The 13,440-nt window shown below is 54.2% G+C and overlaps 1 protein-coding gene across 1 annotated transcript; it reads right to left on the reverse strand.

Moving 5' to 3' along the window:
- Window positions 1-616: 616 nt before the first annotated feature.
- IVD (isovaleryl-CoA dehydrogenase) lies at window positions 617-12,947 on the reverse strand. Its single transcript, XM_008142999.3, has 12 exons — window positions 12,777-12,947; window positions 11,705-11,794; window positions 11,197-11,248; window positions 9,071-9,240; window positions 7,795-7,888; window positions 7,488-7,624; window positions 5,439-5,535; window positions 4,152-4,245; window positions 3,343-3,424; window positions 2,738-2,842; window positions 2,567-2,639; window positions 617-1,917 (listed from the first exon to the last, which is right to left on the reverse strand). Exons 1-12 carry the CDS (start codon window positions 12,918-12,920, stop codon window positions 1,784-1,786), a joined length of 1,272 nt encoding a protein of 423 aa, XP_008141221.2. The 5' UTR covers window positions 12,921-12,947; the 3' UTR covers window positions 617-1,783.
- Between the last annotated feature and the right edge of the window lie 493 nt (window positions 12,948-13,440).

Below are 13,440 nucleotides of genomic sequence, written 5' to 3' on the forward strand. Positions count from 1 at the left end.
CGAGTGGGGAAGTGAAGGGGCAGGGCCACAAGCCCTGGATCTCCCTCCCTTAGGCTGGAACGGGCTGGGGTAGGAATGGAACAGCACTTGGCTACGGGCCAGGACCAAAAATCAAAAGGGGCATCACTGGACTGAGAACCAAGAAAACCCGTTCTCTCTTTTGGGGAACCTAGAGGGAAGGGAACCACCGTAACCTGTTCCTCTCTGTGCCCCACCCAGGCAGCTGTGCCGTGGGGACCCGTGATGGCTTTTTCAGAATGCCCCTTTCTGTTGCTCTGGATTCTAGATTTCCAGTTCTGACCTTGGGAAAATCAAACCGTCTTGCTCTTTTAAAAAAACATGGGGACGACCCTAGCCAGTTTTGCTCAGTGGCTAGAGGGTTGGCCCTCGAACTGAAGGGTTCTGGGTTCCTGTCTGATCAAGGGCTCAGCCCTTGGCCCTGGACAGGTGCACGCAGGAGGCAACCAATAGATGTGTCTCTCTCACACCGATGTTTCTATCACTCTTTCCCCCCCACCTCTCTCCCCTCCACTTTCTCTAAAAAAATTAATGAAAAAAATATCCTTGGGTGAGGATTAACAAACAAACAAACAAACAAACAAACAAACCATGGGGATGGTTTCCAAAATTTATGAGCTTCCTTCTAGCTCCAAGGCTCTTACCACTCTGGGCTTCCAACTGCCTTTAAAAAATCTCTGGGGATCTGGAAAAGAGAGGCTGGAGGCTTCTTCTCTTCTAAGGGCTGATTTCACACCGGTGTTCCCCTTTCAGTGAGCAGACTGGAGGGCAGGACCCAGACCAGTCACTCTCCACGGGGCTGGAGCCAGACAGGAGGCAAGTCAATTGCTTCTCCCCAAAAACACCAGTGTAGAAGCAGATGGGTCTGCTTCATAATGTTTAATATAAAATGGCAGCAGCCGCTGTGCAGTTGTAACAGAATTAGCCGTGGGGTGTCCAGAGAAATGTACACAGGCAGCCTGGCTGGAGTCGAGCCAGCCAACACAGGCCTGCTGCCCAGTCAGCCGCGGGCTGTCACATGGCTAGGACGATGGTGGTGGTGGCACAGCCGTGCTGAAGGGCTCAGAGGTGCTGATCCTTGACAAGCATGCTGACCTCTACCCCACCACAGAGTCTAGACCAGCGGTCGCCAACCTTTCGGACCTCGTGGACCACTGGTTGGTGACTGCTGGTCTAGATGGCACATGTTCTGAGCTGCCCATTCCCTGATTGGGGGATTTCAGCCCTAACGAGGGAAGCCCTGGAAGCACGCAGGGCTGTGAAGAGTGGGTGCCTGCTCACAAGCTGCGAGGGGCTGATGCCTCTGGAAATCAGCAGAAAGGCTAGGTTTTGGGGGTTTTCCCCCTGGAAAAGCTACCAGGCACAAGTAAATGAGCAGAGGGCTCCCTGCCAAGGCTCACCCCCAAAAAGGAGGTGACTGCCTGCCTGCCCCCGTGTGACCACCCTGGGAGGTGGGTGCGTCAGGCTTGGAATTTAGAGAGCAAGGGCAGTCACCAAAGCCCATCGCCACAGCCCAGAAAAGCCACTCTGCTTCCTGTTGGGTCCATTTTAAGCCACGGAACACTTCGTAGGCTGGCTGGCCGGGCTCCGCGGCCCACAGCGCTGGGCTGCCGTTGTAGAGAACGCAACCTCGTGCAGAGGCCAGCAGGCGGATGCCAGGGCAGCCAAGCCCCCGAAGCTGCCTCAGGCGGGGGAGGAGAGCTGCCACAACTCTCCTTCCGAAGAAAGGCCTCTCGGTGCTGGGAAGAGGGTGAAGGTCTTGGAGTTAGTGGAAGTCCGTGTTGAAGGCTCTGCCGATGACCAGCCGCCTCACCTCACTGGTCCCGGCCCCAATCTCGTACAGCTTGGCATCTCGCAGAAAGCGGCCCATGGGAAAGTCATTGATGTAGCCATTGCCACCTGCAGGCAGGGTGTGGGCAGAGAAGAAAGGACAACAGGAAAAGTGATGGGAAGTGGGCAAAGCAAGAGAAGCAAACAGGAGGCCAAGGATACAGAAACAGGCCAGAGGAAGGGAGACTGATTCCAGAGAACCAGCAAAAGGTGGTGAGAGGGCGGGGTGTGGGGAATACCTTACTGGGGACGACAGTGGACCGGGGGCCGGAAGGCCACCCAGAGGGCAGAGGACAGCAGGCAGGCAGAGAGGACCACTGGTGAGCATGGAGAAGGGGGGTAAGGAGATACTGCCTAGCATTTACTGGGTGCCAGGTTCAGAGCAGGGAAGTAATTTGCACAAGTCACAAAGCTGGTCAGTGGTAAAACCAAGACTCAAACCTAGGCCGTCTGGCTCGAGTCTGTGCTCCTAACCACTGTGCAGCTTTGACACCAGGCTGTCCCCCCCGAGGCCTCGCTCTCCACTTGCCAGTGTCCATAGGATTAGGTGGGAGGGGGCGTGCTGCCTCCAGGAGTTTTCTCGTTTGCTTTTCCGTGTTCTCGTAGTAACTGGGGCAGAAGCAGCCGAATGGCACCGGCTCAGCTGCAGCCGGCTGAAGCTCAGAGTGAGGCAGCCACAGGCAAGCCCTGGGAAGGGGGTGGGATGGGGGCCACTCACCGAAACACTGAATGCCGTCCAGGGCCACCTGTGTGGCACACTCAGCCGAGTAAAGAATCACACCCGCGCAGTCCTGTGGGAGGAGGCCCCAGGTCAGCAGGCCCTGCCAGGGCCACACAGACAGCGGGTTCCAGAACCCGCCCACTGCCTCCCTCTGGGGCAGGCCCTTACCTTGGGGGTGCAGTGGCCCTCATCGCAGGCCTTGGCGACATTGTAGACATACTGCCGACAGGCCATAAGGCGGGTGTACATGTCGGCCATCTTCCCCTGCATCAACTGGGCACAAAGGGAGGTCACAGGTCAACGTTCCTCTTAGATACTCTCCCTCGTTACCAAAAACAGATCCGCAGCAGCAACCTGGCAGCCAGCATGGGAACGTCAGGGCACAGAAAGCTGACAGGACTTGCCGAGGATGACAGAGGGTGGAGGGCTGCTGCCGCACCCCGATTGGCCCTCCACCCCCCACCACCCTCATTAATGCCCTGCAGTGTCTTCGCACCAGAAAGGGCGACTAGACATGCGCCCCCTTTACCCACGCCTCACCCTTACAACGCCTAGTTCATTCATCTCAAACAAGAAGCGAGGAGACATGTGGTGAACTTCCCGACAACTTCCGAAGCCGGGTAGCACGCCGAAGAAGCCTGCCCTCCAAGCATGCAAACTCACGCTGCTGGGGAAGGTGGGCAAATGCCCATAGCACATGCTCCACGTTCTCATTTGTTAAAGAAAACTTAAACCCAATGAAAGAGGACATGTCAACAAAGCATTCCACTCACCTGGAAGTGGCCAATCTTCTGGCCAAAGGCTTCCCTCACGTGCAGGTAGGGAATGGTGTGGTCCAGGACAGCCTGCATGATCCTGTGGGAAGGACAAAGACACTGGGGCAGTGCCTCACTGTCCCCCGCTGCCAGCGGGGGTGGCAAAATGCCAGTGTGAAAAGGCTTGGTGGGGGGTGGGGAGCGGGCAGGTCAGTGAGACAAAAAGCTGGAGTTCTAGAGAGGAGAAAAGGAGACTGAGGACACTGGTTACCCCTGCTCGGTCACTGCACCCCAAGACCAGACAGAGCAGCAAGACCGCTGCGCAGTGGGGCCTTAGAGCCTGGGTGTCCTGTTTCACATCCCGAGTAACCAAGCAGTATTGCTCTTCAGGAGTTTTGTCTTTTAAAGAATGTTCGTCCCGCCGAAACCGGTTTGGCTCAGTGGATAGAGCGTCGGTCTGCGGACTGAAAGGTCCCAGGTTCGATTCCGGTCAAGGGCATGTACATTGGCTGCGGGCACATCCCTGGTAGGGGGTGTGCAGGAGGCAGCTGGTCGATGATTCTCTCTCATCGATGTCTCTAGCTCTCTATCCCTCTCCCTTCCTCTCTGTAAAAAATAAAAAAAAAAAACAACAAAAAAGAATGTTCGTCCCCTTCAGTGTGAAGAAATTACACATGTGAATAGAAGGCTCTTTTTATTTCCAGGAAAGAAGGTGCATCGGCCAGGAGGGGAAGGCTGAGGCTGTGGCTGCTGTTTGCCAGGGCGCTGCTTGCCAAGGAAGCTAAGAGCCCAGCTCCCACCCCCGGAACCCTGAGCCTCACACTCACCCGAGGGGCCCGCCAGCCAGCACCAGCCGCTCCAGGTCCAGCCCACTCATCAGCACGTAGACGCCCTTACTCAGATGGCCCAAGATGTTCTCAGCTGCCGGGAAAAGTGCAGGTCAGAGGGAAGAGGGCTGTCCACCGCCCACAGACTTCTCACTTTATAAAAGCTGCTGGGTTTGGTACCAGGGCTCTTACACAAGGCACTAAAATATGTCACCTGACCTTCAACGAGGGAGATTCTGGATGAGCAAAAAGGCTGGAGCTCAGCACTCCCGGTCAGAAGTAGAGCTTGCTGGACAGACACCCCGCCCCCATGCACACACGATCCACAGGGGATCAGACACCAACGCCCGACCCTTAGGCCTTTTCCTCCTCCACTGCCTTGGATGGGAAGAAGAAGAGCTAATTTGGTCTAGAAGTCAGCCAAACCCGTCCTGGTATTTTCACACCCGTGTCCGTAATTACTCCTTCCCTCAGACGGAGCCTGCGCTGGTCCAGAATCACCCGGCCCCTCCCCTCCAAGAGGGTCCATGGAATAGGCATCGCTCTGGAGATGGGCCCGTCAACACTGGTGACAGACCCTGCCGAGCACCCCTCCCCCCCAGAAGCCAGGACCTTGGATGACCTCCGAGTGTTTTCCTGCTTACGAAGGAGGATCTGCACTGATTCCCCCTCCCCGGATGCTCTTTGTAACCAAACATACTTTCCTTGGGTGGTGGGTCATGAGGGTGAGGCGCGGCCTATGGCTGAGGTACTACGGAGTAAACCTAGTCGGTGATCAAATCTATGCCTTTGGCCTCATTAGCACAGAAGGGTGTGCTGGCTCTCCCACAATGTGTCACATTTTCAGTTACACTTCAGGGGAGAAAATTCTCCAACTGAATTGCCTTCCCTTCACTGAGTCCAGCTTCCATCAGTGTACCTGGATGGCTTTTTAGCACTGTTAATGAATACCTCACACAGGCTGTACAGGGAAACGTACAAACAAGGACGTCTGAAGGACATCAGCGGGCACGAGCCGATCTTATCTCTCTATTCCAGATCCTGGAATCCAACCCGGATACAGTGTGCTATCCACATAGGAAACACCACCTTTCACCGCAGCCACAGTCGGGCACACGGAAAACAGCTGCCCCTCAGGCCCAGAGTCCCACACGTATGTATGGGCCAGTGGGCCAGTCCCGCCACAGTCACGGGTAAGCTAGCAGTGGGGAGCCTCTCTAACCCAGAGGTGGGCTTTCTCCGCTTATGAAGGGGTCCCCGCAGGGGCTCACACTTTCTTAGACTCACCAGGAACCTTGCAGTCTTCAAAGATGAGCTCACAGGTGTTAGAACCCCTCATCCCCAGCTTGTCCAGCTTCTTGGCGGTGCTGAAGCCAGGCATGCTCTTCACGGAAACAGAAGGCCTTGATTACAGACCAGGCCCAACGGGGTCTAGTAAAGGGAAGACCCTTGCAAAAGGCCCACCTTCCCCCCCAGTCCCAGCACTCCCACGGCACACCAGGCCCCACCCTGTACTGGTCCGCTCCTGGAAGCTCCAGCCCTAGCACCCCACCAGACCCCAGCCTTCTCTGCCGCTAGCTTGCCTTCTCCCCACTTCTCCCGGGGGCACTTCTTCCTCAAACGCCTGATCCCTGGGGCCTGCTTGACCCTTCCTAGCTTTGTTTCCTTTCCTTAGGGAAATAATTTCCAAGACATTCTCACCAGCCCATTCAATTCCTTTGGCCTTTTGTTCCTCTGCCATCTGCACCTAATTGAATCACAGCCGGGATCGATTCAACCACCTGTGTGCTTCGGCCTGGACTAATCAGATGCTCCGTGCACGGGCGAGTGCTCAGAGCACATGTTTTGTTTCCCTAACCTCCCGGCTGCTGAGTGGCGTTACACAACCTTGAGATTTCCAGGCTTAGCCAGGCCCTTTGGGCTACTCGATTCTCGTCCTCCAATCCCAGCCAGCCACTTTCCCCCTCCCCCGAGGGAGGGTATTGCAAACCCTTCCGACACTAATTTGTGAAACTGTCTACCAACTCCCTCACCGCTGTGGCCCCCAGCCCGCACGGATGCCCTGCCTTCCACCTCACGGTCACAGGCAGATCTTCCTCCCCATCACCGGCACCAGCCTTACCCCTCCTTCCTCAGCTCTCCATTGTGTTGTGCTCACTGGCTCTGACACATCTCAAGTTCTCCCTCTCCTAAATTTCGTTCTCTTTACCAAAAAATTCGCTCAGTTCTCTCCCATTCTTAAAAACAAACTCAAACTCCCAACTTTTGTTGTTGTTAATCCTCACTGGAGGATATTTTTTCCCATTGATTTGGGAGGGGGTGATAGAAGGGAGGGGGAGAGAAAGAGAGAGAGAAACATCGATATGAAAGAGACACACTGACTGGTTGCCTCCTCGATCGAGCCTGCAATCCAGGTACGTGCTTGACCGGAAGTAGCGCTCTAACCACTGAGCAAAACAGGCTAGGGCCAAACTCCCAACCCTTCATTCTACCTTCTGCCCTGTCTCCCTCTTGCTTTTTTTTTAAAAAATATATTTTTATTGATTTCAGAGAGGAAGGGAGAGGGAGAAAGAGATAGAAACATCAACGATGAGAGAGAATCATTGATTGGCCGCCTCCTGCATGCCACCCACTGGGGATCGAGCCCGCAACTTGGGCATATGCCCTTGACTGGAACCGAACCCAGGACTCCCCCTAGTCCGCAGGCTGACGCTCTGTTCCACTGAGCCAAACCAGCCAGGGCTCCCTCTTGCTTTTATTGTCAAGATCTGGCCCTAGCCGGTTTGGCTCAGTAGCTAGAGTATCGGTCTGTGGACCAAAGGGTCCTGGGTTCGATTCCAGTTAAGGGCACATGCCAAGGTTGCAGGCTCGATCCCAGTGGGGGGGGTGGGGGGAGGCGGTGTGCAGGAGGCAGCCGATCAATGGTTCTCTCATCATTGATGTTTCTATCTCTCTCTCTCCCTTCCTCTCTGAAATCAATAAAAATATATTTTAAAAAAGAATTGAAAGGTGCAGACTTCATTCCGTCTCCACTCGCATTCCCATTCACACTTCCACTTCGGTCAAATCCAGGCCTGATGACGCCTTCATTGTCAAATCCAGGCCTCCTCATCCTGACCCTGTGTGTGGCCTGCCTGGCTCGGTGGGCGGCTCCACCAACCTGTCTTGATGCACCTCCCTGGACTCCACTGTCTGCCACCCTCCTTCAGTCTGCTCTTCACCTCCATCCCAGAGAGCCTTGGCAGGGCACACAGGAGAGCTCGTGTCTGCCATCAGGGGAAGGGATCTATCTCTGGCATCACCAACGCCTCCCACCTGCACTCCCACTCCATTCACCTTCTCCACGATGAAGGCCGTGATGCCCCGAGAAGCTGGCACAGCAGCCAGGTCTGTCTTGGCATAGACAACAAGGACGTCGGCATCAGGGCCATTGGTGATCCAGAACTTGTTGCCATTCAGGATGTAGTGATCTCCTAAGAACAGGAATTTGGCTACTGAACACCAGCCGTGTTGGTCCATCGCAGTCCACAGACCTGCTAAGCAGGACGCTGCCCAGCTGGAAACAGTCCTGGAAATCTAGCAGAGGCCACCCCAATTATTGACCCTCTGTCCCTTTCAGCTCCCAAGTCAAGAGAGGCCTCACCTTTCTTTTCAGCTTTTAGCTTCATGGAGACAACATCAGAGCCAGCATTGGGCTCACTCATGGCCAGGGCTCCGATGTACTCACCACTGATCAGCTGCAAGGAAAACCCCAGAGGGCTTGGTTATGACTTTAGAACAGTGGTTCTCGACCTTTCTAATGCCGCGACCCTTTAATACAGTTCCTCATGTTGTGGTGACCCCCCAACCATAAAATTATTTTCGTTGCTACTTCATAACCGTAATTTTGCTACTCTACAGCAGCGGTTCTCAACCTGTGGGTTGCGACCCACAGGTTGAGAACTGCTAAGACCATCGGAAAACACAGATATTTACATTACGATTCATAACAGTAGCAAAATTACAGTTATGAAGTAGCAACGAAAATAATTTTATGGTTGGGGTCACCACAACATGAGGAACTGTATTAAAGGGTTGCGGCATTAGAAAGGTCGAGAACCACTGGTTTAGAAGTACCTACAGGAGTGAGATACTTCCTGCCTGTTTGCATGACTGTAGGGAGCGGCTATAGGGTTAAGCCTCGGACTGATCTGTTGGCAAAGCCACAAACAAGTTCCAGCTTAGAGGGCACAGCCCTCTTAGCATTAAGCTTGACCTTACAACACTCCCTAGATCCTTCCTGGGTAGCTAATGGGTTGTGGGAGGTACAGCAACTGCTGCCAAAACAAGTGAAACTCACAAGAACATTGTAACTATGGTGACCACTACCTTGTTTACCTCTGGCTATAAAGTAAAGGCTCAGCTTGCCGTCTGGATCTTTTCTCTGTGGCCTTAGCCAGGCACAGGAGATCCACCTAGACACAGCTTATTCTCTTTGCCTGTCTTTTCTACATCCTTCGCCGCCCTCCCTCAGGCTCACCAAACCCTTGGCTGTGCTGGCACGGCACACATGACACCCCTTCAAACTTCTCTCAAAGACCAGGCTATTGGTAAAGTCTTATAAAAGAAGCCTAGTATCTACATGGCTGAAAATATCTCTCCTTTTCCTACTCCCTTTGCACAGAAGCAAGTCCTCGTCTTCAGTTTCTGAGAGTGCGCCCTGCAAATGCTGTCCAGTGATGAACTCAGAAGGTTTGGCCGTATTTTTAATTTTTTTCACTTAAGCATTTGAAAGCAAACCCCTGACGCCTTCCTAACTATATCTGGTTCAGGGCAGCATGCTACGGAAAGCAAATCTGACCGGCCCTCGCCAGCAGGGTGCCTCGTGTTTGTTGGTTGCACGGCGGTCAGGGTGTGTTTCTCCAGTCCCATGTCCTCACCTTGGGGAGGTACTTCTCCTTCTGGGCCTCATTTCCATTGCGTACAATTTGATTGATGCAGAGATTGGAGTGGGCACCATAACTGAGTCCCACGGCTCCAGAAATTCGGGATATTTCCTCCATCACCAGCACATGTTCCAGGTAGCCCAAGGCAGAGCCGCCATACTGGACTGGGGGTAGAGGTGGTGCAGGGGAACAGAAAAGGCAGCTCAGATTAAACCAGGACACTGACAGGAACCCAGCAGCCGTGGACAGCAGAGAAACGTCCTTGTGGCATCTATTCCAAGTTCCTGTTGACTTTGTTGATGCCACGGAGTCTGTCTACAAACACACAGAATGGGTTCTGTTTGCTGCCTCTGTCAGCTGAGGTGGTTCAGAAAACAGTCATTGCCTCCCTCCCCCACTTGATCCCAGACAGACCTCTTAACGAAGGCAAGAGACCCTGAAGTGCAAGACAGATGCTTGTGTAAAAGGCCCGAGGAAAGTGAGATGTGCACAGGTTTGGACCTAAAGAAACAGGACTATCAAATAAACACATTGTACCCCTTAAACATACATAAGGTTACATGTCAGTTATATCTCAATGAAAAAAGTTAAAAAAAGAAAATAAAAAAAGAAAGCAAGATTAGTAACAGGAACAGGAGAGCCACAGCCTGAGAGAAAATCTGGTGGGCAGGGCAGCTGAGATGCCAGTTAGGGAATTTCAGAACTCCTCATAGAAATGTGCCTTTTCCTTGGCAGGAGATCCTAAATCAAAGTGGCTGGATCACCCTGGCAGGTTTGGCTCAGTGGATAGAGCATCGGCCTGTAGACTGAAGGGTCCCGGGTTCGATTCCAGTCAAGGGCTCATGCCTGGTTTGGGCTCGATCCCCAGTAGGGGGTGTGCAGGGGCAGCTGATCAGTGATTCTCTCTCATCATTGATGTTTCTATCTCTCCCTTCCTCTCTGAAATCAATAAAAAAAAAAAAGTGGCTGGGTCAACTGGTACCAACTGCTGCCCTGCTATTTGGGTAAACCCTGGTGAGATCCTCTGCACATGCTCACTCTTGACCAAGAAGTCAGGCTCATCCAAGGCTCCCCGGAAAGGCTGGCCGCCACTGCAATCCCGGGAAGGAAAGCCCTCAGGCGGTGACATTGGACACAGCCACCGGGACAATCATGCAGAAACCAGAACTTACATCTGGCTTTCTTTGCAGGTTTCTGATTTCCAACTACCTCTTTCTTCCATTAAAATACCATCTGGTTCAGAAACATATTCTCTATGGGGTTCATAAACCCCCAGGACACAGAGGAAGAAAGCCTTGTTTGGGAGTTTCCAGGGGCTTTCCCCCTGTTTTCCATTAAGGTGGTCTAAACTGATTTTTAAGTGGCTTCATTTTACCATTACCCATGATGTAACTTTCTATGATCAGCTCAAAACCAAGAACTGTCTCCAAGCGGTCAGGGGGAGATGTAAGACGTACACTGTTTCCCACCTCTGTTCCAATGCCCAAGGAATACAAGCGGAAGCAGGGTGTGCCGTCTATTTATTGGGCATTGCCAGCGAGGCTGGGCCTCTCCTTCAGAGGCCAACATCCAAATCAGAGACCACCAGCTCCCTTTATCCCTGGAAACAAGTAGTAAGACCCACAGGGGACACAGCGCAGGCCCAGGGACAGCGTATTTAACACATCATCGGGCCACCTCGTGTGGAGGCTCAGACTGGCATTCCTCCACAACTTCATCTGTTTCCAAATGAGCCCCAGGACCAAGCCGCGTGCCTGGGCGTTATTGGTAGAACAGAGTTTAAGAATTTAGGGACTAAGCTGCCCACATCACCTGGGGGAGCTTACTCAGCATGCACGCAGACTTCCAGAGTCCAAGTGATTCTGACCCAAGTGAACCCCACTGGCTCTTTGTCATCTCAACGTCACTGCCTAAAAAAACAGAAAGGCTGACAGCCGAAGGGAGCTTTCCTAGGACCAAGGGGGAGGAAGTTCTGGGTGTCTTTGAGCACAATCGCCCCCCCCCCTTTTTTTTCTTTTTGAGCAGTCTTTTCACTCCTTTCCTGCTTCTTTTAGTTCTGGTGTTAAAGGGCACGCAAGACACAGAGAAAAGTTCTCCTTAGGGAATGAAACTCTACTCACCAGGGGCTGTGATACCCAGGACTCCCAGGTTCCCCAGCTGCTTCCAAAACTCCTGCCAACAGAATGGAGAGAGCTTAGTGAGTGGTGAGAAGGCAGCCGGTCACAGGTGCCTGGACACCTGGAACCAAGAGACCCAAGCACTTCACAGAAAGGGGCTGCATTTTTAAGGAGGTCTCATTTACCAGAAGACTGTATGAGTTCTAGGCTGCAGGGTAACTCCCAGCACAGCCCAGCTCCCAGACTGCCCCCCTGCACCCCCAGTGTGGGCCTTCAGACTCACTCGAGCCCTAGCTGGTTTGGCTCAGTGGATAGAGCATCGGCCTGCGGACTGAAGGGTCCAGGGTTCGATTCCGGTCGAGGGCATGTACCTTGGTTGCGGGCACATACCCAGTGGGGTGTGTGCAGGAGGCAGCTGATTGATGTTTCTCTCCCATCGATGTTTCTAACTCTCTATCCCTCTCCCTTCCCCTCTGTAAAAAATCAATAAAATATTTAAAAAAAGACTCACTCGAAGGTTCTTGAATTCATTGCTTCGATCAATCTCCTGGGCCTGGGGGGCCAGGTGCTCCTGCAGGAACTTGGAAAGGGTGTGACGAAGCTAGAGGGAGAGAGGTGCACAGTTCTTTAGCAGTACATGATTGCCGCCGAAGACAGCGTCTCCACTACGGAGGACACATTCAGGGAAACAGGCTCCATGATGCCTCACCAAACAGCATCAGACTGAAACTTAAGAGACCGTAGTTTATGCTTCCTCAGAGATCATCTTCACCCCTCTTTCTTGAGGTCCTCAGTCTAGACCGCTTAATGAGTATTTTTTAAATGTCACTCCCCTACATAAAATCATCCCATGGCCTTCCTTTGTGCTTAGAAGGACAAGGCCCTGCATGAACTGACTCGTCCAGCCTTCCCCAGCAGCCCCCCCTCCACCCCCCCCCACCCCAGTTGTAAGCACCTGTCGGCTCTTTTCTGCCCTTTGTCTAAAAGGGATTATTCAACGATATTAGAAACTCCTCTTGGCAGGAAAGTTTGAGAACCAGAACTGCTTTCTAGTTCTCCGGCGTGATTTAGAGCTCTGCCTGCTGTCTGTAAATCCAAGTGGGCTTTGGAGTTCCCGGAAACTCTGGCACAGGCTCGCTGTTGCCACAGGAAAACCACCTGCCGGGGGAGCTGTGTCCCAGCGAACAGTCTCCTCCCTCCGCGAAGGGCTCTGCCTCGGCTCCCGCTGTAATGACATCTTTCAAGTATTTTGTTCAACTCTGGGCTCTGACTCTGCGGGGTGAGATTCCACTGCATGTCAGAGCCCCCGGGGTGTGTACTGGAAAGCGATCTGTTGGGGATAATGGTTAACCTTGGTGTTCCTTCAGGGGTAAGCAGGCTCCGGGCAGGCCGAGGCCCCTCTGCGCAAACCCCACCAGAGCGCCCTCAGCTCCAGCAGCTCTCCCGCCTGCCTCCGCATCTCACGCCCGCAGCCGGGCGCGCGGGTGGCAGGCGGGCAGGCGAGTGCCGAGGCGACCCCGCGGCTGGCAGAGGGGGGCCAGGCCGGGAGGCCTAGGGGCCGGGAAGCGGGTCAGGCTCCCTACCTGCTTCTGCTCCTCGTTCAGCCCGTTGATCGCATCGTCCACCGCCAGCAGCGAGTGGGCCCGCTGGGAAGCGACGCGGGCCGGCGGCGCCCGCAGCCTCCAGCTCCTCACCCGCCGCCCCAGCAGCCAAGCCGCAGTCGCCATCTCCGCACCGCAGCGAGCCGGCGCCGAGCGGAGGTGAGCCCGCCCTAAGGGCTCCGCCAATCCGGCTGCGCGGCCCCCGCCAATCGGCGAGGGGGATGGGCCTCCAGCAGCCTATCAGCCCCGCGGTCCCTCCGCCCGCACCACGGCTGATCTGCGGTGACCCTCGTGAGGCGGCTCGGTGCCAGGCGCGGGACCGGCTGGCGTCATGGGACTTCTTTAACTAGAATAGCGAGAGAAGCGTCTCCCTTTTCTGCGTGGAGGATGCAGTGCTTCCCCTCCACTGGAAAGCGGGTATTCACTCCGCAAAGGCATTCCCCAAATGCCCGGTGTTTGGGAAGTAATTGCTAAAGCAAACCTGGGATAGCGCAGACTAGGCAAGAAGGCTGCACTGAAAAAGCAAGAGAACAATGTCCAAGCGAGCAGCTGCCAGAGCCGATTCGGGTCAGTGAGATAGGGCGTCGGCCTGCGGACGGAAGGGTCCCAGGTTCGATTCCGGTCAAGGGCACGTGGCCGGGTTGTG

The sequence above is a fragment of the Eptesicus fuscus genome, chromosome 5 (assembly GCF_027574615.1).
Source record: "Eptesicus fuscus isolate TK198812 chromosome 5, DD_ASM_mEF_20220401, whole genome shotgun sequence".
Taxonomy (NCBI): domain Eukaryota; kingdom Metazoa; phylum Chordata; class Mammalia; order Chiroptera; family Vespertilionidae; genus Eptesicus; species Eptesicus fuscus.